The sequence below is a fragment of the Oryza glaberrima genome, chromosome 2, assembly GCF_000147395.1.
Source record: "Oryza glaberrima chromosome 2, OglaRS2, whole genome shotgun sequence".
Lineage (NCBI taxonomy): Eukaryota > Viridiplantae > Streptophyta > Magnoliopsida > Poales > Poaceae > Oryza > Oryza glaberrima.
In genome coordinates, this window is record NC_068327.1 from 20,311,404 (window position 1) to 20,334,217 (window position 22,814).

Here is a 22,814-nt window from a genome sequence, read left to right on the forward strand (position 1 = left end):
TTTTTTGAACTGGTTTCATATCATCATATGTTTATGGTATAATTTAATGTCTCTAGAAAATGTCTCTACCATTTTTGAATTGGTTTCATATCATCATATGTTTGTAGTATAATTTAATGTCTCTAGAAAATGTCTCTACCATTTTTGAACTGGTTTTTTATCATCATATGTTTGTGGTATAATTTAATCTCTAGAAAATGTCTCTACCATCTTATAGATATTTTATAAAATGTCTCCTCGTTTGTAGAGACAATTCACCATAAGACACTTATTAGACATTTTTAAAATGCTGAAAAGTGTCTCTACATTACTAGAAAAGCATTTTTCTTATAGTGATGAGATAGACCCACACGATCCACATATGATCCACTTACATCTACCCTACGATACATAAACTTATATATGCGTCCTCTACACACACTTGAAGCTAACTCCAGGTAGAGATAGAAAAGGTAGGTGTGTATTTACACGAAATCCTAATATGATATTCATGATGCTTTTTTCCACGATGCTTAAGTATGTATATGTACTTAATTACTTTTTAAAAGTTAATTGCTTTCCTTAATTGTAATTTTTCCCAAATCCTACATGTTGGATCAAGACCAGATGGTCCCAATGGACACGGCATACGTACACGTCGTCCATGGCAACAACAGCGTGTTCAAAGGCTTGCGTATACGTGCGATCACTCCCAGCTACAAAAGTAGTAGTTTTTTTTGTGAAAACATTTCAAAAACGCAAGTGCATATATGCACAGCTTTTTGTTACACACCAGGCCAAAAAAAGTCTAACATGCAGTCACCTGCAAATGCTATAGCTAGACGGCCCTGCCACGTGTATGGCAAGCTGACCAAGCTGGTGACGTGGCAGCATTAGGATACAAACCATGCATACGTGCCAGAAGATGTTGCCAGCCAAGCACGACGTACACTGCGTGTGTAAAACGTAAAGACATTTTGTATTTTTTCACTTCAAAGTTTTTCTCTTTAAAGAAAATGCATTTCAAATTTCAAACCATGTTGTGCTCACTTTGCCACAAACTTTATAGCCAGAAGATAGATGTATACACCTTTTCTTTTTGTCACTAGTGAAATGAATTTAAATCAGTGAGCTGTGCATATATTGGACGGTTGTGAGAGCTATCGCATGAACCAGCTATCAACCAGGCGTTACACGTACTATACAGCTTTGCTTGTAGCAGATGTGTTCTATCATCTTTGCAATGCGTGTATCACGATATTATCAATTTTTTTGATTTAACTTGTTTATGTGCATTTCTGTTTGCGGAAAAAAGATTTTTGAAAAGAAGCTTTTTTTTGTCAATAAATTCGAGGCCAAATGCTCTCACATCTCTTCACAAAAACATTTGATATATTTTCTCTTGCTCTTGCAGCCTCTCTCTTGCTCGCTCTTGCGTTTGCACGTTTGCTTGATTTGCCACCATGTCTCAGGAGGAGCAGCGCCATGGCCGCCAGCTGCCGCTAGCTACGAGTGGCGTCATCACCTTCAACGGCGTGGCGCTCTCGCCGCTGACCGCCGGCGTCGAGAGCGACGGCGACGACGACGTCGTCATCGTCGACGCGTGTAATAACGGGAAGAGGAAGGTCGGTGATGGGGAAGAAGAAGGGCGCGGATCCCAGGGCGGCGACGACGCCGGGGGCGCGGGGGCCTCCTCCTCCTCCTCGTCGTCGGCGGCGGCGGCGGCGGCGGCGCGCGCCAACACCGTCGTCCCAGTCCCACAAAGGGCGGCGCGCGGCGCCACGGCGCCGACGCCGCGTCCGGTCGCGCCGCCGCAGGCCGGGACGTGGCCCCTCCCGGCGCCCGCGGCGATGCCGCCGCCGCCGCCGCCACCCACGGGCGCCGCGGCGGTCGCGCCGCCGCCGTCGCTCAAGACGTGGTCGTGGGGCGACAACGTCGTGGTCAGCGTGCTCGGCAACATCGGAAACATGACCGTGCGCGCGCCGCTGCGCCGCACCGGCGTGCTCGCCATGGCGTCCGCCGCGCTGAAGAGGTACAACATCACGGCGGTGACGTCGCTGAGCATGTTCATGTTCATGTTCTACACTGTCGTGAGTACCATCTCTCCCCTTCGTTTATTTAGAGATAGTAGTTTGCAATGCAAGCGGCTATATATGTATAGATCCACAAGAATGGGAGCACTGGATCTTGGCTATGGTGGTGCATGTCTTTTATAAATAGCGGGTAGCGCGGACTTGCCATAACTAGGTTGTTGCTCACGAAACGGCTTACTAGAAATGAAAGTGTCGGAATCTTGGAGCCTACGTAATGTAGGTTGTCATTATGCATATTTTAAATTATAGCGATTGCCCTCGTATCGGAGTTAGTCTTCTTATTATCTGATAACTTATTGTCCTTATTCCGTAAAGTATAGAGTAGACTTGTCATACTTATGATGTTGCCCGCAAAATGGCTTACTATAAATGGATAAGAGCTGAATCTTGCAGTCTACGTAATATAGGTTGTCATTATGCATATATTTAATTATAGCAATTCTCTTCGTATCAGATCTAGTTTTCTATTTTTTTATAACTTATTATCGTTATTCTGTAACGAATAGATTGGACTTTCCATAATTAGGTTCTTGCTCGAAAAATGGTTCATTTGATATATAAGAATATGAGGATCTTGGAGTTCATGATGCATATATTTAGCTATGTGTTTGTACTTGAGTCATAAATAGTCTTCTAATCATCCAAGAGCCTCCCTTATCTAGGGGTGAACCCGAAATATGATTAGATGGAAGACTCATCTCCTTTCTCCTTCAGCAACACTCTTCCCACCCCCTTTTTCCGTTCTCCTTTCCTTCTCTCATTTTATCAATAGTGATACAATGGAATAGGGGTGACTCTCTTCCCCCTGCGCCCTCACCCCCCAACATCTAAGCTATGCGCCCCTATCAACATGTATCTTTTAAGGTTTAGTGCAGACTTATCATAGTTAATTAGGTTGTATGCTTACAAAATGGCTTTATTGAAACACAAGGATTGAAATATTGAGATCATCTAGTACCTTTGATTATCCTGATGCATATTATTATAACATTGTCTTGTAGTTATTTGACAACCGAATAGTTTAGATTTATGAGTATATGATATATGTTAATCCATGTGCATGCCGCATGAGTCGAAGTATGAGTATATGATACTTCCTCCGTTTCATATGTGTGCCTAGATTCATTAGCATCTATATGAATGTGGGCAATGATAGATTACCTCGAAAGTCTTATAACCTGAAACGGAGATAGTATTTGTTAATCCATTCTGCTTCAACTAAATTATAGATTACCTCGATGTATATTATATGGTTTGATGAAAATTGGGTTCAGTGTGTTTAACTGAAACTTCATCTATGTTCCATCCTACCCAACTACTGCTGCTGACATTTTGGGTGTTGAATTTCCAATGAATGCACAGATCGATATGCCGGACAGGCAGCCCCAGTTTGTGCACCCCAAGGTGTTCGAAGCCATGTACAGGGCGGCGGCCGCCGAGATCGCGGCCTGGATCAACTGCTACTGATCAACAAGCCCAACACAGCCGGCAAGAACCGATCCTAAGGGAAGATTCACAAAATTGACATATTATCTTTTATCTGATTTTATAAATCATAACACATATATATAAAATTTATGAACAATGTTACTAATATTTTGTCGGATAAAAAAATGACAAAAATAACAGTTTTAGATCTTGATGAGTTATACAATTTTGTTGTTGATGACTTTTTTTAGTTGAAATCATTTAGTATTTGAAAATGTTGTTTGAAGTTGTCATATTTTCAAATTTAAATTCAAACTGTTCAAAAAATGTTATATAGAAAAATAACCAAACTAAAAGTTATAGATATTAATGAGATATACGACTTTGTTGTTGATGATTTTTTCAGTTGAAATTATTTAGTATTTGAAAATATTGTTTGAAGTTGTCATATTTTTAAATTTAAATTCAAACTGTTCAAAAAATATTATATAGAAAAATGACCAAACTAAAATTGTAAATCTTGATAAGTTATACAACTTTGTTGTTGATAATTTTTCCATTTGAAATCATTTACTACCCGTAAAATTATTTTAACTCATAAAATGAATTATTATACTGCGGTTAATTATTTTGCTATAGTTCAACTTACAAATATGAATATTTCATATAAAAATAGAAAAATACTCATCAGTGACGGGCTTTAGTATGCCCGATAGAGATTAAGTCATCTCAATAGGGTATTAGTATATAGCCCGTCACTAATGAGTTATCTGTGACGGGCCTAGTTGTTATCTCAATCGGGCCCCAACTATAGCACGTCACGGATGACACTCATCTTAATCGGATCTAAACTATAGCCCGTCACAGATGACTCTTATCTCTGACGAGCTATAGTTAATGCCCGTCACAGATGATGGTCATCTGTGATGGGCCCCAACTTGAGGCCCGTTTGAGATATAGAATGTTATCTCAATCAGGTTTAAACTACGGCCTGTCACTGATAGGTGTCGTCCGTGACGGGTCTAAGTTTTGAGCCCATCTAACATGTCTATGCAATCATATCTCAATCGAGCACTTTTTCACCCCGATTGAGATGACTTCCTTGTGACGGCCCGCTATTTCCAGACATATTAGAGGCCGTCACAGATGGAAGGATCTGAGTGTACAGCATTGCCAGCCACCGCACCCGCAGCTGCCGAAACGCACTGAACAGCCACCTCCGCCCGCCGGCGCCGCAGCCGAGCCTCGCACGGTCACACGGCGGCTACACTCGAGGGAGTGGCGCTGGCAGCAGTGGCTTCTGCTGCGCTCGGAGGAAACGACTGCTGCTGCTGCGCTCGGAGAGAGCGGCGGCTGCTCTGCTGCTCTCTGCTGCTGCGCTTGAGAGAGCGGCGGCGGCTGCTGCTACCCTCGGAGACCACCATCGTTGCAGCTTGCTCGTCCAGCATCCAAGCCTAGCATCCATCCCCACCTCTCTTTTGACTGCTGCTACCAGGAAAGACTTGCTTGTATGTGTTGTCCGTCTTCACAAGGTGTTGGACAAACTTGATGTTGGCTATGAATATCGGTTGGATTTGGCTATATCTGTGCTTTTGATTCATTGTATGTAATATATGTGCTTTTGCCTCATCTTCCTGTTCTTCCTCTCGCTAACCGGTACCAGCGGCGCCCCCACCTCCACCACCGCCCTGGCCGGCCGCCACGCCACCCGAAACAGCTTGACTCTCCGTGCGCCGGCGTGGCCGGCCGTGTGCTTTAAATCCACCATGTGCTTCTCCTCTCTTGCTCTCTGCTTGGCGATGAGAATGTAAGATGTGTTTAAGCCCGTGATTAGTGAAGACTAACTAATCTAAGCCAAGGGCAACCTGGTCTTTAATGGTCGTTTCTCTCTCCTAATCCTCCCAAAATAATAAAATAATCCCACCTACTTTTTACAAGTCCAACAGCTAATTACCAGATTTTTACGATGCCCTACAGCAAATACATTCTTACAATGTCTCCTAGCTAATTACACGTTTTTCTGATGTCCTGTAGCAAATTTTGCCATTATTATATCGGGATCATTTCTTCCAACAGACAAACCAACACGATCCATCCACAACCTACTTATAGTTAATTAGATGTACCTATGATACCCAAACGTGTGCATGGACGTACATGCAATTATAATATTATCTATGCATAATTATTTTTATGATACTTAAGTATATGATAATTATTTGAAAGTACAAATAAATAAATTAACTAGTGTATCATCCAGCTATAAATAGTGGGCACGGGTGATTAATACTGCCATGAGCTATACATAACCAAATACTATCAGGATCATTGTTTTTCTACATGAGATAGACCCACACGATCCACACATAACCCACTTATATGTATATCTACCCTATGATATATAAACGTACACTACTGGAGGATGCATCTATAGTCCTGGTTTGCAACACCCTTTAGTCCCGGGTTACAAACCGAGACGTTCAATCTGGAAGTGATATCCATATTCTTGAAGCTAGCTTAGGTAGAGATAGAAAGGGTAGGTGAGTGTTTTACACGAAATTCTAATCTATTCATAATCATGATGCTTTTTTTTCTAGATGCTTTAGTATGTTTATGTACTTACTTTTTAAAAGTTAATTGCTTTCCTTATTTGTAATTTTTCCCAAATCCTACATGTTGGATCGATGGTCCCAATGGAAACGGTATACGTACACGTCGTCCATGGCAACAACAACGTGTTCTAAGGCTTGCGTATACGTACGTGAGATCACTCCCAGCTACAAAAGTTATTGTTTTTTTGTGAAAACATTTCAAAAACGCAAGTGCATATATATATGCACAGCTTTTTGTTACAAACCAAGCCAAAAAAAGTCCAACGTGCAGTCACCTGCAAATGCTATAGCTAGACGGCCCTGCCACGTGTATGGCAAGCTGACCAAGTTGGTGACGCGGCAGCACTAGCTAGGATACAAATCATGCATACGTGCCAGAAGATGTCGCCAGCCAAGCACGTACACTGCGTGTGTAAAACGTAAAGAGATTTTGTATTTTCTCACTTCAAAGTTTCTCTCTTTAAAGAAAATGCATTTCAAAGTTCAAACCATGTTGTTCTCACTTTGCCACAAACTTTATAGCCAGAAGATAGATGTGTATATCTTTTTTTTGTCACTAGTGAAATGAATTTAAATCAGTGAGCTGTGCATATATTGGATGGTTGTGAGAGCTATCGCACGAACCAGCTATCAACCAGGCGTTACACGTACTAATACAGCTTTGCTTGTAGCCGATGCGTTCTATCATCTTTTGCAATGCGTGTGTCACGATATTATCATTTTTTTTTATTTAACTTGTTTACGTGCATTTCTGTTTGGGGAAAAAGATTTTTGAAAAGATGCTCTTTTTTTTGTCAATAAATTCGAGGCCAAATGCTCTCTCATCTCTTCACAAATACATTTGATATCTTTGCTCTTGCTCTTGCAGCCTCTCTCTTGCTCGCTCTTGCGTTGCACTTTTGCTTGCTTTGCCACCATGTCTCAGGAGGAGCAGCGCCATGGCCGCCAGCTGCCGCTAGCTACGAGTGGCGTCATCACCTTCAACGGCGTGCCGCTCTCGCCGCTGACCGCCGGCGCCGAGAGCGACGGCGACGACGACGACGTCGTCATCGTCGACGCGTGTAATAACGGGAAGAGGAAGGTCGGTAATGGGGAAGAAGGGCGCGGATCCCAGGGCGGCGACGACGACGACGACGTCGTAGCTGTCCACGGCGGCGTCGGCGGCGGCGGCAACCGGGCGTGCATGTTCGCGGTGCGGGAGCGGGAGAGGCGGAGGCGGATGAACGACATGTTCGCCGGCATCCGCCGCCTCGTCCCCAACCTCCCGGAGAAGGTGAGATCGATTTCACGAGACGTTGAGATCGAGAGTGCTTTGCACGGACAGATCGGTCGGTGCTGTGCTTGAGCTCTCGGATCGACTAAGCTAGCTAGATTAGCGGCCATGTGCCCATGTGTTCGATGATATCTCTGTTCGTCTACATGTTCAGAGCAGCAGGGTGGAAATCATTGATGGCGCGATCGCTTACATCAAGATGCTGCAGGGGGAGGAGGTCAGGATGGAGGCGCAAAAGCAGGAGCTCCAGCGCGAGCGAGACCGCCTGGCAATGGAGGTGGCGGCGGCCGCCGGGGGCGCGGGGGCCTCCTCCTCCTCCTCGTCCGCCGCGGCGGCGGCGGTGACGGTGGCGGCGTACGGCCCCGCCGGCGCGGTGGGCTCCTCCTCCTCCTCGGCCGCCGCGGCGGCGGCGGCGGCGGCGCGCGCCAACACCGTCGTCCCAGTCCCACAGAGGGCGGCGCGCGGCGCCACGGCGCCGACGCCGCGTCCGGTCGCGCCGCCGCATGCCGGGACGTGGCCTCTCCCGGCGCCCGCGGCGATGCCGCCGCCGCCACCACCACCCACGGGCGCCGCGGCGGTCGCGCCGCCGCCGTCGCTCAAGACGTGGTCGTGGGGCGACAACGTCGTGGTCAGCGTGCTCGGCAACATCGGGAACATGACCGTGCGCGCGCCGCTGCGCCGCACCGGCGTGCTCGCCATGGCGTCCGCCGCGCTGAAGAGGTACAACATCACGGCAGTGACGTCGCTGAGCGGGACCGACGCTTCCCGGACCCAGAACATGTTCATGTTCTACACTATTGTGAGTACCATCTCTTCCCTTTGTTTATTTAGAGATAGTAGTTTGCAATGCAAGCGGCTATATATGTATAGATCCACAAGAATGGGAGCACTGGATCTTGGCTATGGTGGTGCATGTGTTTTATAAATAGCGGATAGCGTGGACTTGCCATAACTAGATTGTTGCTCGCGAAACAGCTTACTAGAAATGGAAGTGTCGGAATCTTGGAGCCTACGTAATGTAGATTGTCATTATCCGTATTTTAAATTATAGCGATTGCCCTCGTATCGGAGCTAGTCTTCTTATTATCTGATAACTTATTGTCGTTATTCCGTAACGTATAGAGTATACTTGTTATACTTATGCTGTTGCCCGCAAAATGGCTTACTGGAAATGGTTAAGAGCTGAATCTTGCAGTCTACGTAACGTAGGTTGTCGTTATGCATATATTTAATTATAGCGATTCTCTACGTATCAGAGCTAGTTTTCTATTTATTTTATAACTTATTATCGTTATTCTGTAACGAATAGATTGGACTTTCCATAATTAGGTTGTTGCTCGAAAAAGTGTTCATTTGATATATAAGAATATGAGGATCTTGGAGTTTATGTAAACTTTGGTTTATCATGGTGCATATATTTAGCTATGTGTTTATACTCGAGTCAAAATTGTTTTCTAATTATATAGGAGCCTCCCATATGTAGGGGCGAACCCGAAATATGATTAGATGAAAGACTCATCTCCTTCCTCCTTCAACAACACCCTCTCCACCCCCTTTCTCTGTTCCGCCTCTCCCTCTTGTTCTCCCTTCCTTCTCTCCTTCTATCAATAGTGATCCAATGGGATAGGGGTGACTTGAATCCCCTCCCCCTCCCCCAGCACCCATGCTAGATGCGCCCCTATCCATAGCTATCTTTTAACGTATAGTGCAGACTTGCCGTGGTTAATTAGGTTGTTTGCTTACGAAATGACTTTATCGCAATACTATGGATTGAAATATTGAGATCATCTTGTACCCTTGATTATCGTGGTGCATATTATTACAACATTGTTTTGTTGTTATTGACAACCGTATAGTTTAGACTTGTTTTAATAATGATTCGTCAGCTCGCAGACCACTTGCTTTAGGCCTTGTTCGGTTAATCCCCATGAGGCCTTGTTCGGTTACGCTTGGATTCAATCTGATCAGGAATGACAAGTGTAGTAAGAAATTTATGATAGATACAATGAGAGACCGGGATTTATTCTGGGCCAGGAACCAATTTACTTATGATAGGGACAATAAGGGACCGGGAATCAATCCACTAGTCAAGAGGTGTGAAACTAATCCCAATCTCTTATTGTTCCTATCATAAGTAAATTGGTTCCTTGCCCGGAATAAATCCCGGTCTCTCATTGTATCTATCATGAATTTCTTACTACACTTGTCATTCCCGGCCCAGATTGAATCCAAGCGTAACCAAACAAGGCCCGAGGGAAGGATTGGAGTGGATTTATTCCACACCTATTGTGGTGTGGAATTCTACCCCCTCAATCCCCTCTAATCCTTTTCAATCCCCTTCAAACCGAATAAGGCCTTAAGCAGAAAACTCTAAGCTTCGAGTTCACAAAATCATGCGCTGCGATTATGCATATTGCTAAGGACAGGGACATGCCGCATGAGTCGATGTATAAGTATATATGATATCTGTTAATCCACTCTACTTCAACTAAATTATAGATTACCTCGATGTATATATTTAGTTTGATGAAAATTGGGTTCAGTGTTTAACTGAAACTTCATCTATGTTCCATTGTACCCAACTGCTGCATATGCTGCTGACATTTTGGGTGTTGAATTTCCAATGAACGTACAGATCGATATGCCGGACAGGCAGCCCCAGTTTGTGCACCCCAAGGTGTTCGAGGCCATGTACAGAGCGGCGGCCGCCGAGATCGCGGCCTGGATCAACTGCTACTGATCGAGAAAAGCCCACCACCGCCGGCAAGAACGATCCCAATAGGGAAGATTCAGTTCGGCTACCTGCCTACCTCCATTGCATCGATGATCTCACCAGTGTGGTCGCATGCATCTCTGCAGTTAATTATCGTTTGGTTTGGTTTGAGCATTCGGCTCCTCTTCCTCATATCAGTCCAGTGTCGCGTCAAAACTGAAGCAGTTGGATTAGATTTTGGGTTGTTTCTGAATAATGTTGGCGTGTGTGCAGCTAGCATAGCAGGGATGGTGTGTGCAACGTCGTCACTGAATATGTTGCTGCAGAACATTTTAGTCCATTTTGAATTTGGTGTGGTTTGCTTTCCAATAATAAATTAACATTGTGAGGTTTGCTGTCATTTTGTTCTCTCTGGTGCTACTCAGTACTCCCATTATTAATGTCATAGCTGTAGCTGTGAGCTAGGCCTCGTTTGGGCCTTGGGTGAACTCACTCATGGGCTGCTAGCTCATGGTCTGCAGTAATCCAGCCCATGGGATTCCAGCAGTTAACCTTCAGCAGGAAAGAAGAAATTCGAAGGAACCAGTCCATTTGCACACCCAGACGAACTGCAGTGAAGAAGAGGGCTTATTTGGGTTGATCCCCAAATCAACATTACCAAATTCATGCTAGTACTTGGTTTGGCCCACATTTTGGTGATTCTAAAATTTGGTACTCTGTCTGACATTAATCTAAAGACTCTTATTTCACCAAAATTTTAGTGATGTCAATTTTTTTAGAAAGTAATGTCAAATTTTGGTACTTTTTTTTCACGAACACGCATATAACATCCTGAAAATTCCTAACAATAAAAATCACTAAAATTTTGAAAATTTTCAAAACTTTTATATCATGCTGGATGTTATGGTTGTTCTTGCTTGCCAAACTATAAATTGTCACCATGGAGAATCAAATTAAAGAGGTACATCTACATAATAAATACAATTTACAAGAATACATTATTTATTACTAAACCTATAAATATTTATGCACAAGAAAGCAAAGCCAAATAAAGCACAAGTCAATTATTTATTTCTATAATATAGATTACAAATTGAATGTTAAATACTTTAACCATGTTGACAAGTGTCATGACATCTAAGTAACCATGAAATAGTCGCCACTACAATAAGTAACCATGAAATAGTCGCCACTACAATGACTCTATATATATATATATATATATATATATGAGTGTTACACTAGAATAATTAAATTAATATTTATAACTTTCATCGAGTCTTTCATGGAATAAAATCCACTCAGATAAAATAATTGGTCATGTAAATGAATTGAGCTTTATATATAAAATGTGTTTATGTGAGTGTATAATTAAACATTTAGATCAATATTGTACCAATTCTCAATTTAATTTTATGGAATAACAAATTAAACATATCCATGTAAAATACATTGTTATACAAGTAAACTCGACCAATGTGCTATTGTATTATTAAAGGTCACATTAGAATATTTAATTAGTTTTTAAGAAATATCAAAGCCTAGAAGTTATATTGGATAATTTTTGGATAATCTAATAGAAAACAAATTCATTTGGGAATTAATGAATAACCAAGTAAATATTCAAATCAAACATTTGAATTCGCAAAACCAAAATGAATAGATTACATTTCAATTCAAATCCAATCCCATTCACTTTTGCAGTTTAGCCCTTCCCTTTTCCTCTTTCTCCTTTTCTTCCTTTTCTTTTCTTTTCCAGCCGGCACTATTCATCGCGCATGACCTATTCGATATGGGCCCAAGCCTCTCCCTCACCTCTCGCCGCATCCCTCCGCATCCGCGCTCGCGCCCGGACGTCGCGCACGCGATCGACCGCGCCACCTCCGCATCTTGCGTCGCCCCCGTGCACCGCATCGTGCCGCGCCCTAACTCCGTGTCACGCCAAGTCCGCCATTCCGCCGCGAATCCCGGCATCCGTCAGCGCCGCCATCTCCTTCAGCCGTCGCTCCAAGAGATGAGGAACGAAGCCGATTGGATAAGCGCGTCGCCATTGCCACGTCCGCCCCATTATCCAAACGCCATGACGTCCCGTCGCCCCTCCATGCACCCGCTGGACAAAACGATGCGCACCCTCTCAAGCTAGCGCTGAGGCTCATAGGCTAGGAGCTGTAGGGTGATGATTAAGCCACAGAGACTTAATGGAGAAGAGGATGGAAACCTTAGGGCAAGTTTTATAGTAGAGGTGACCACCACATCCAATTTCATGCATGACATACATAATTAAATTAAAAGGTGACATGTATAATAGGTTGTTTCTACCACACAATCCCCAACATCTCTAACACTCTCACATGTTTATTGAAGTTTGTGTAGAGGTTGCCCCTTGCATGAGATGTGACTATTTCTCTCTCATCTTTCTTCTCTTCTCCACCTCACTATTTAGTCCTATGTGGCATATTGGGGCTTGTGCTTAGATGCCCATAGTACTTGCCCTTAGCCGCGTTAACCTCCCTAACCTAGGCCGTAGACAGCCATCGAGTGCGTCTGTCATCGACCTCATCCTCCACGCCATCCAGGCTTATCCCCAAGCCAAGCCCCCATAAAAACCCCAACCCTCTCTGCCTCTCCCTCGGATACACATTTCGTCGAACACCTATCATGCATGCCAGCATCGTCTTCTCTGCTCCACCACCACTGCCGATCTTTGTCGTTTCCCCATTCCTCGGTAAGTCCTCGCTCCTCTGGCCTCTCCTAGTTCCGTAGAAGCTAGAGCCCCCTCTAATTTTGGCGGTTAGCGCCCGAAGCCGTGACGGTTCGGCCGCTGTTCCGCCACCAACGAGCTCGCCGTGGACAAGCCATCCCGGAGCTCCTCTTAGCTATATAGTGAGTAAAACGGAACCCCCGTACGCCGTAGATGCTCATGCCCCCATCAATCTGGTCGGAAACCTTCCCTACCACCCTAGCCCCGAGCTGCCCGAGCTCGGGATCATGGCGTTTCTTGGTTTGCCACCGTCCATGCGCTGCCGTGCGCCGTAGCCGCCTGCGGGGTGTTCGCCGGAGCTCTCCGCACCTTCCCCGGCCGCTGGCCTCGCGCCAACCCGGCCTCACCCGGCTGCATCCTCCCCTGCTGCTTCCGCTCGGGCTGGACTGCTGGAGGTTGAAGACGACTCCCTTCTGAGTCGCTGACGAGCTAGGCCCACCTCCATCTTCTCGATAGAAAAATAATTTGGAACAAAAGAAAATCAAGGCCTTGACCCCATTTGTCAGTCCGGTAGCTGTGGATGGGATTTCGGATTAAAATAAATCAATTAGGAACAGTAACTTTTCGCTATTTCTCGGATTAATTCAAATTTGAGTCTTTAAACTAGCATAACTTATTCATTTTAACTCCAATTTGAGTGAAACTTAAACCTAAATTCATAAGCTTTCCAATGGTATATAACTCACTATTTAATAAAATATATTTATAATTATTAAATAATTAATATCAAATGATTAGATAATGATTAAACTAAAAATGTGCTAGCAAATAAAAATTATCATTGTACAGTGAACTAGGTAGAGGAATATTTGTTGTTAGCATGTTCTGTCACTATGGGAGAACCATGTGTAGCTATATGTATTAGTGCAATTTAAAGCAAAGATAGGACATATTAGTATCATTTATTATTCCATGATTATATATAGTCAAGTTCATGATTTAGTCATTGTCTAAATAGAGGATTAACTTAATGAGTTTATAACTAAAAATCTAAGTACACACATATCACAGTCCTTAGTTTGTCCATGAGGTATAATAACAGAGCTGGGTGTGATGGAATCAATCGAATGATAGATTTAACCAGTGCAATATCCTATATAGTAGTATATATATAATTTGTTTGACGCCTATTATTTAGCAGAACAATAAATAACTCATGTTCGGTAAATGATCCAATATTAACATATTATTGAACTCGCATGTACAGTACATCTATTTAACACATACACAGTAAGTCAATCACCTACTTTTGCACCTATTAAACTATGAATTGTTTGATAAACATCAAAGTTAGATAAAACACTAATTATAAATCTTGACCTCGTTACGAGACCACACAGACAAATAATCTGTACCTATAACCTCACAGATCTAACATATAGAGCATGGATGATTATTAACCCTTTTATAATTTATAATGACAAGTAAAATATGATCATAATTAAAATAATGCCCCATTGGTAAAATAATAATATAAATGATTCCCTGTGATTGCTTGTTGATCCTAATTAAATTAATCCATCCAACGACAGATAGTATATGACCATTTTACTTGAATAGATGCATGCGTAGTCATATAACCCTCCCATAACCCTATAGCTAGACTAAACCACATAGTAGCACTGTATATCTCATATATTATGCTAGTAGTACCAATAGAGCCATCAGGACAATATAAAATACTAAGAAACCTTAGCCCATAAGCTTTCTTGTCTCATCAGCTGCTTGCATGCTAAGTAATTTAGAGCCTAAGCTACCTCAATTTTCCTTACCTATATAAACTGTGCAGCCATAGTAGAGACTTCGTAGCACCTTACAATCCATTAGCAAACACAGTAAAATGAGCAACCCTAGGTACGACCCAACAATTATATTTTGTTTGTGCATATTGATTGTTGCTTGAATATTGGTTTCTCTCGCATATTATAGTATTGGTGTATCGATTAGTCGTGAGGCAACATATGCAAGCTTCCAGGAGGTGAAGGTTGATCAAGATTATATCAAGAATAGGAACTATCCTGAGCAGGCAAGTCATCACTAATCTTTGAGCATGTTGAACCCATTGCGAACTTATTTTGGATTTAAAATAAAGTTTGCATGCTATATGGATATACGTGAATGTCCTACTTTGTTATATGCCATGCCTTTGATATTGATGACCCATGCAATCCTTGTAATCCATAATATCGTGTGTCTTTACTCAATACTTTATAAATGCTTAGCCATGCTACTTTAGAATCATGCATATTCATATTTATCAAAATGCTTTATGCTTGGGCAACTACCTTTGGGAAGGTGGTTGAGATGCGGCATGTGGAGACATGAGTGCCACATTGTCATGACATTGGTGACATGATTTGTGAAAGGAAAAATAAAACTAAACAACTGTTTTCGACTGGGGCGGCTGGATGACTTGGGTGGAGTCCGGTAAAGGCTAGTGCCGTCCCTGGTCAATTAAGGACCGAGCCATGAAGTTAAGCATGAAATGACCTCAGTACAACCATACTTCTCGTGTAGGTATAGACCTAGCAGAGTAAATAGCCGAGCGGAGGCGGTACCCAAGCCGTAGTGGTTTTCTTGTTGTGTGTGAGGCAGGGACTACGGTGGGGCAGCCATTGGTAGGACCATGAGGGGCGGGTGCCTATAGTGGTGTCACCATCGGTAGGACTGCCATGTGTAAACATAAACTTAACTATAACTTAACTCCTCTCACTGCTAGAAATCTTGGACGCCTAGAGTGCATGAGGACTAAAGTTGATGGAGCGGGTACTGCCAAAGTGAGGTTATGGAAAGGCTTTGCCGTGGCAAGTCTCATTCGTTGGGATGTAGGCTCATGTGTTGGGCAAGTCGCGGAGTACGGGTAAAGTGTACATCCACTGCAGTGTGAGTAAATCAATCTATTCGAATAGCTGTGCTCGTGGTTATTGAGCACCGGGACGTGTATTACACTTGGCTAGACTCTAATTTCTTAATCTGATTGGGATGGGATATGCATGATGATTTTGTGCTGATGGATCAACTTCTCGAGAGGCGAGAAGGGGTAGACCCCAGAAAACCATGACGACCAGTGGCGAGAAGCTATCCTTGGGAACACAATGGATGGTGGACAGAACCGTCGTTGTTTAATGAACCATGGAGTTAAAACTTGATCAGTTTATGCTAGGTCTTAGGTTTGTGAAATGATATTTGAAAACTCAGCTTTACGCAAAGTAACCATAGCCACTCCTTGTATTATCCTGTACATTACTGCATTTTTCGTGGTGGCTTGCTGAGTACTTTTGTACTCATTGTTGCTCTATATATACCTTTTAGCAGAGTGTTGAAGAGAAGCCCTTGTTAGTACGCTTGCGTACCTAGCAAGATGATTGGAGTGCAGTTCCATTCTAGGTCTCGTTCCCTAGTCGACTGCTTGTGGCATGTCAACCAGGCCCTTGTATTATTTTCTCTTCCACTGTTGTTCTCTGATAGTTGTTGGCCTGCCTAGCCCTAATGTAAGCATTTAACTCTCTTAGCCTGAATTCATTCGTGATATGTTGTGATTCGGCTATGTATGTGTGTACCAACTACTGATCCAGGGATTGGTACTGATAAACACAGAAGATTTCCGATTTCCAAAATCGGGGGTCGACAGCGCAAAAGGATTGCACGTCAATATATTAAAAGAAAAGGAATTTTGTTACACGCCACAAACAGCCAGACTGGCTTATGCTAAGAAAAGGGGGAAAACATAACCAAAGCAAAGTAAGAGACTACTACGACGGCTAAACGCAACTCCAATCAGCTGGGAGGAGGGCAGAGCCCCGCTACACTCGCAAGAAATCCCCAAAAGAAGTAACGCCAGCTAACGACCACAGACGACCCTCCGAGAGGATGGACTCTAGAACCACTAAGACCGAAGAGAGCGCGGAGTCGAAGACCCTAGAGTTATGTTTCTTCCACAACTACCAAGAGACAAGGAGGACTTGGGAGTCGAAGTCGGCACGGAGATGCGTAGGTAAGCAAGCCCTAGAAGATGGCCACCAGTCCTGGAGCCAGTTTCCACGGGGAGGAGAAAGGGCAGCCCAACCAAGAGGCGACAGCACACAGAGCCAGACCTGCCGAGCGAACACGTAGTCTAGGAGAATGTGTTTCGCCGTCTCAAGCTCCTGAGCACAAAAGGGGCAAGCCGAGTTGCTATCGATACCATGCTTCTAGAGGAGATCGGCTGTCCAGCAGCGCTGCTGAAATGCAAACCAGAGGAATAACTTGCATTTAGCAGGACCCTTCACGTGCCAAAGAAGATCAGCACAGGCGAAGGAGTGTTGGCCATAAAAGAACGCCTGGTACGCTGAACGCACCGTGTAGCACTGGTTACTCGTCCAACACCAAACAAGACGATCTCTAACACCTAGCGAGAGCCGAATGTGAAGCACCGCATCCCAAGCCAGAAGAAACTGGGAGATGACCAGGACAATGAGGCGCCACCGATGTCAGAAACCCAGGAATTGTTCGCCAGGCCAGAAGCAACCGTGTGCGAACTTCGGAGTCGCTAGGGCACAACGAAGAGAAGGTCTGGAGCCAAAGAGGCCACCGATCCAACGGTTAGACCAGAAGAGCATCGACTCACCATCTCCCAGCACAAAGAAGGTGAACGCCTCAAACATGTCAGAGACGGTCCGCTCAACTGGGGCCTTCAGGCCATCCTAGTAGGGATGCCCTGAGCGCTGAAGCCGGAGCCAGCAAACACGCAGGGCAAACCCTGCCATCCTAAGGTCAGGAATTCTCAGCCCACCAAAAGCTTTGGGACGACAGACGTTCGTCCAAGATACCCGGCACTGCCCCCCATGAGCTGAGTCCGTACCCGTCCACAGGAAGGCTCGACGCTTCTTGTTAATGGCTTTAATAACCCAGACAGGAAGGCCGATCGCCATAGACACATGGACCGAAATGGAGGAGAGGACAGACTGGACCAGCACAAAGCGGCCGGCCAGCGTGGTGAGACGTCCCTTCCAGGGGGAAGCCGATGGGAGACTTTGTCAACAAGCGGTTGCAGGGCCACCTTCGGCAACTTGCGAACAGACAGCGGAATGTCGAGGTAGGTGCAAGCAAAATCAGAAATCGTGCAGGGGAAGCAGGATTGAACTAGCTCTAGGTCCTCGGCCGAGCAACAGATCAAAGTAATCGAGCATTTGGCAAAATTGGTGCGCAGCTCGAAAGCTGCACCAAAGACAGAAAGGAAGCACTGGATGAACCCAAGATCCTGTCGAACCGGGGAGAGGAAGAGAACTAGATCATCAGCATAGAGGGAGGCGTGAGGTCGCAAGGCACGATCGTTAAGCTGAAGGAACCCGCCCGAGTCAGAGGCCTTACAGAGCATCACATTGAGCACATCCATGACTAGAATGAAGAGTATAGGGGATAGAGGATCTCCTTGCCGAAGACCCCTTCGGTGAGGGAAGCGTGGACCAGGCACCCCATTGATCAACACTCGGGAAGAGGAGGCACTGAGGATGAGGGAGATCCAATCCCGCCAACGCTTAACTGAACCCGAGATGAGCAAGCACCTGAAGCAAGAATGGCCAACTGACCGTGTCAAAGGCCTTTGCGATGTCCACCTTGAGAAGGAGGCGGGGAGTGCGCCTGGCATGGAGGGCCCTTGCCGCGAGTTGGACATAGCGAAAGTTGTCGTGGAGGGATCGACCTTTGACGAAGGCACTTTGATTGGCCGCCATAAGCCCGTCAAGGTGGGGAGAGAGACGGGAAGCCAGGATCTTGGAGAACAACTTCCCAAAGCTGTGGATGAGGCTAATCGGTCGAAAATCCTTGACGTCAACGACCACATCCTTCTTTGGCAGAAGGGAGATGAGAGCATCATTAAGGGAGGAAAATCCCCGGCCTTTAGTCAAAAAGAGGGAGTTGAGAGCTACCAAGACCTCCGACTTAATCACTGACCAGCAAGTCTTGTATAACCGACCCGTGAACCCATCAAGACCAGACGCCTTGTCAGAAGGCAAAGACTTAATCACCACCCACACCTCCTCCTCCGAGAACGGGTCATCTAGCCCCCCAAGCTGCACAGGGCTGAGGCCAAGGGAGTGAAGGTCAAGAGCGAGATCATGCTCAACGCACGTCCCCAAGATATATCCAAAGTGAGTGGAGACGAGCTCTTAAAGCTCTCATCATGTGAAACGGTGAGCTGGTCTCCATCTCAAAGGCGAGTGATGAAGTTCTTTCGCCTTTAGGCCCTAGCGTGATAGTGGAAAAACTTGGTGTTAGCGTCACCCTCCTTGAGCCAGATCAAGAACGAACGCTGGCAAGCTATGGTGCGCTCAAGAGAGGCAAGCCCAAGGCGTTTCAGCTTCAAGTCCCGCCACAACTAGGTCGCCAAGGGAGAAAGAGACCGGTTCTCTTGCGTGACATCAAGTCGGAAGACAAGCTCCTTCGCCATCTGAAGGTGGAGACGGATGCTACCGATGTGACGGTCGCCCCAGCTCTGCAAGACATGGGGGAAAGAGCTCCTCCCAATCCGCAGAGAAGAAAACACGATCTAGCTTGACGAGCGTAGGAGAGTCATGCTCGTTGCTCCATGTGAAACGACGGCCGTGAAGCGGCAACTCCCGGAGGTCCAACTCATCGATCAATCGACGAAAGTGGCCCATCATTCGGCGATTGAGATTCAAGTTGTTCTCGACCTGGGAGTCGAGGATAAGGTTGAAACCGCCTGCAACAGCCCACAGACCCGAGCGAGAGGATCGTAGCATCCGAAGCTCATCCAGGAACCAAAGTTTCTTTGGTTCTTCCTATGGCCCATAGACGATGGAGAGCCACCAGGGGGCATCATCGGAGTGGTGCCGAACCAACGCGGTAAGAGATAATTCCGCAAGGTGAACATCCGAGACCGACTAGACGGCCGTCCACCAGGCAAGCAACACACCCCCAAACCGACCAACAGCAGGCAAGAAAGAATAATCAAACTCAAGGCCTAACATTTCCAGAATAATACGAGACGGGATTACATCCATTTTTGTTTTCTCAAGACAGAGAAGAGAGACCCGCTCGTCGCGAACCACATCACAAACCGCATCCCGGCGGACGCGAGAGTTCAGACCCCACACGTTCCACACCAAAATGTTCTCATTACATGATCCCATAGAAAAGAGACCACGCAGAGAAGGGGAAGACAAGGGAAAGGGTCAACCGCTGGCAGACAACATCTCAATCGCCTGCGCAGGAGGCAGCGAGCTAGAGAGGAGTGCAGAGAGGGCGATGGTGTGGTCCTGCGAGAGGGGCTCAGTGAAGAGAGCGTCGAAGTCTGCCAAGGCCTGTGCCAGGACCGGACCCTCGTCGGGCACCATCCCGAGCTTGCGCATCAGGTTGCACTATGCGCGAGTAATCATGTGACACGGGCCAGCAAGCGCGATCTGGGCAGCAATCCACTTGTTGCGCTTCGGCACCACTCCCACGGCCGCGACGGTAGGTGCCATAGGCGCGGGGGGAGTATGCGGCGCAGGACAGAGAGGCTTGCAGCAGCTGGCGAGGATGGCGCGAAGAGCGGCGTTCTGCACGACCGAGGGAGGCAGTGAGCATGCCATCGGCTGGCCGTCGAGATCAAGAGCGAGAATCGGCATGTTGAACAAGATCTCCTCGCCACCAACCGGCATGTCGAACAAGATCTCCGCGCCATCAGCCACAGGGGAAGGAGGGACTGCCACGGCCGCTAGCCACGCAGCCCCCTCTCCACAGTCGGTCCAGACTCGTGCCCAATAGCGGCAGCCATGGCCGGGGCCTCATCCCCAGCAGCAGATGCAGACACGGACGTCGGCGAAGGAGACGTCGGAGCCCCCTCTCCCATCACCGGCCCATCCACCATGGAGGGGCGCTGAGCTGCGGAGGAAGAACGCTCGGTGTTGGCGGTAGGGATGGAGGCCAGCGAAGGTAGTTTTGGCGGGGACCGCGGCGGCCAGAAGACAGCCGGAACCTCCTCCCCGGCAGCCAAAGCATCTAGCTCGTCGAAGAAAGCCACAGCAGCCACGGCCTCCGGGAGTGACGGCGATGAAGGCGGCGACGCGGTGACCACCTCCACGGCCACCACCGCCTCCGTCGGCAGCCGAGGGCAAGCTAGCCTCCCCCACTGCCGGCAGGGCAGCGAACCTAGAGGCCGGCACAGTCGGCGAAGGGGTCGGCGACTGCGGCAGGGGCACGTCTGGTGGCGTTGGCGGCACGTCCGGCGGCGTCGGCGACGGGAGCGAGGTCGGCAGCGCGGGAAGCGACGACGGCGGGCCGGCGGAGCGCGGCGACGCACGAGACGACGACGGAGGTATGGGGGAGCACAAAGACCCTGGCGCCGAGCAAGATGAAGACGGCGGAAGCAGCGCCGGCAACAGCGGCCGCGGAGGAGAGCCGGCGACAGCGGCCGTGGCGGCGAGCTGACCAGCGACAACGGACCCGGAGGAGAGCCCACCAGCAACATCGGCGGGCCGGCCGGCGACGGCTGCCTCGACGAAGAACCCACCAGCGACAGCGGTTGAAGCGGCCGCGGCAGAGAACCCTCCGGCGACTCCGACGACAACGGCCGCGCGCTGCGGTCGCAACGTGACGGCATCCCGAGGAGGCGAGCAGCAGGCGAAGGACGGCTGCAAGGGCGTCGGTGGAGACCGTCGAGGAGGCGGCGAGTCGTCAAGCCCCGCAGCGGCTGGCGAGACCGACGATCGAGAAGGTCAGCGGAGCGTCAGCAACTGGGCCGACTGGGGGCACCGGCGACAAGGAAACCTCGCCCTCCTCACCCAGCGGCCACACCGCGACTACCGAGGAGGCGATCCCTGCCGGCGACATCCATGGAGAGAGGCGGCTGGGCTGACACGGAAATCCCTCGCCGGTGGCGACGCGGCGCCGGCGACCACTGGCGGCCCAGCGGTCAGAGGCAAAGCGAGAACGAGCCTAGCGGCATCCCGACGTCGGCAAGCGGAGCAGCCTCACAACCCCCGCCCAAAGGCCATGACGGCCCAAGCCCACCAGGGAGAGAAGGGAGAAGGCCCGCCTCAAGATGCATGGGGTCGAAACGAGTGGGCCCATCCAAGGCGGCCCAATGGGGGAGTGGTCCATCATGGGGCACAGGGACCACGTGGGATGGCCCGAAAGGCCCACTCAACGGCGCCGGTCCAGGCGGCAGCTCGCCTGTCTTGGCGCCGCCTCACTTTATTTGGCATTCAACTGTTACACTATGAAACAAAACAGAAAACCAGTGAGCCCAGTCCATTTTACTCTTCGGGACTAGGCTATACTTGAATTTGTATGGGATTGTCTGGGTTGATATCCAAAATAACTGCACCGAAATTGTGGTAGCAACAGCAAATTTTTGTCAACACTTGAATTTGCTAACATTTTTTTACGTAATGCAAAATTTTGGTTCTCTACATAGCATGAAACCAGTCACACTGCAAAATAAAGTTTGTAATGTTATGTGCTATTTGGTTCCGAACCAAACATCCACACCCCACTATAATTTTGGCGTTGAAACAAAATTTTCAAGTTCTTTTCAGGTTTCGAAAGGTGTTGGGAAGTTTAATGTTAATCATTTTAGAGATAACCTATTCTATACCATCGAGTTTGTTCGAGTTCAACGATTTGCCATCGACATTGTCTCTTTCTATAATATACCGATGACTTTAGCAATTGTTCTATGATATACCATTGGGCTGGACCTTCTTTTCAAAAATACCCAAAATATCCTCAGAGACATACGAAATAAACAATTGATTTATCTCATTAGAAGTTTCAAAAAAATATGAAATTTTTTATGTGACCTCCTTACACAACATGGAAGTTTGTATACAAGTTTTAAATTTTTTCTGGTATTTTTATTTTTTAAAAAAAATATTTTTACGTGGTATATGAGAGAAATTGCTTATAAAGGAGATGTTAGCATAAAATATCTTATGTAGTGTGTGAAAGATGATTTATATTAAAAACAAAAATA

At 46.7% G+C, this 22,814-nt stretch overlaps 1 protein-coding gene and 2 pseudogenes across 1 annotated transcript; 2 read left to right on the forward strand and 1 right to left on the reverse strand.

Moving 5' to 3' along the window:
- Window positions 1–1,442: 1,442 nt before the first annotated feature.
- On the forward strand, window positions 1,443–3,539 carry LOC127762577 (CASP-like protein 4A1). Its single transcript, XM_052287071.1, has 3 exons — window positions 1,443–1,604; window positions 1,698–2,069; window positions 3,435–3,539. The coding sequence occupies exons 1-3, from the start codon at window positions 1,443–1,445 to the stop codon at window positions 3,537–3,539; spliced, it is 639 nt and encodes a 212-aa protein (XP_052143031.1).
- A 3,269-nt stretch (window positions 3,540–6,808) lies between these two features.
- Window positions 6,809–10,125, forward strand: LOC127762010 (uncharacterized; annotated as a pseudogene).
- Window positions 10,126–19,944: 9,819 nt separating this feature from the next.
- LOC127761032 (uncharacterized) lies at window positions 19,945–21,440 on the reverse strand (annotated as a pseudogene).
- Between the last annotated feature and the right edge of the window lie 1,374 nt (window positions 21,441–22,814).

Coding starts and splice junctions, on each gene's coding strand:
- LOC127762577 (XM_052287071.1), top strand. CDS start 1,443: ATGTCTCAGGAGGAGCAGCGCCATGGCCGCCAGCTGCCGCTAGCTACG. Junction 1,605..1,697: donor GTAATAACGGGAAGAGGAAG/GTCGGTGATGGG, acceptor TCGTCGGCGGCG/GCGGCGGCGGCGGCGCGCGC. Junction 2,070..3,434: donor TGTTCATGTTCTACACTGTC/GTGAGTACCATC, acceptor ATGAATGCACAG/ATCGATATGCCGGACAGGCA.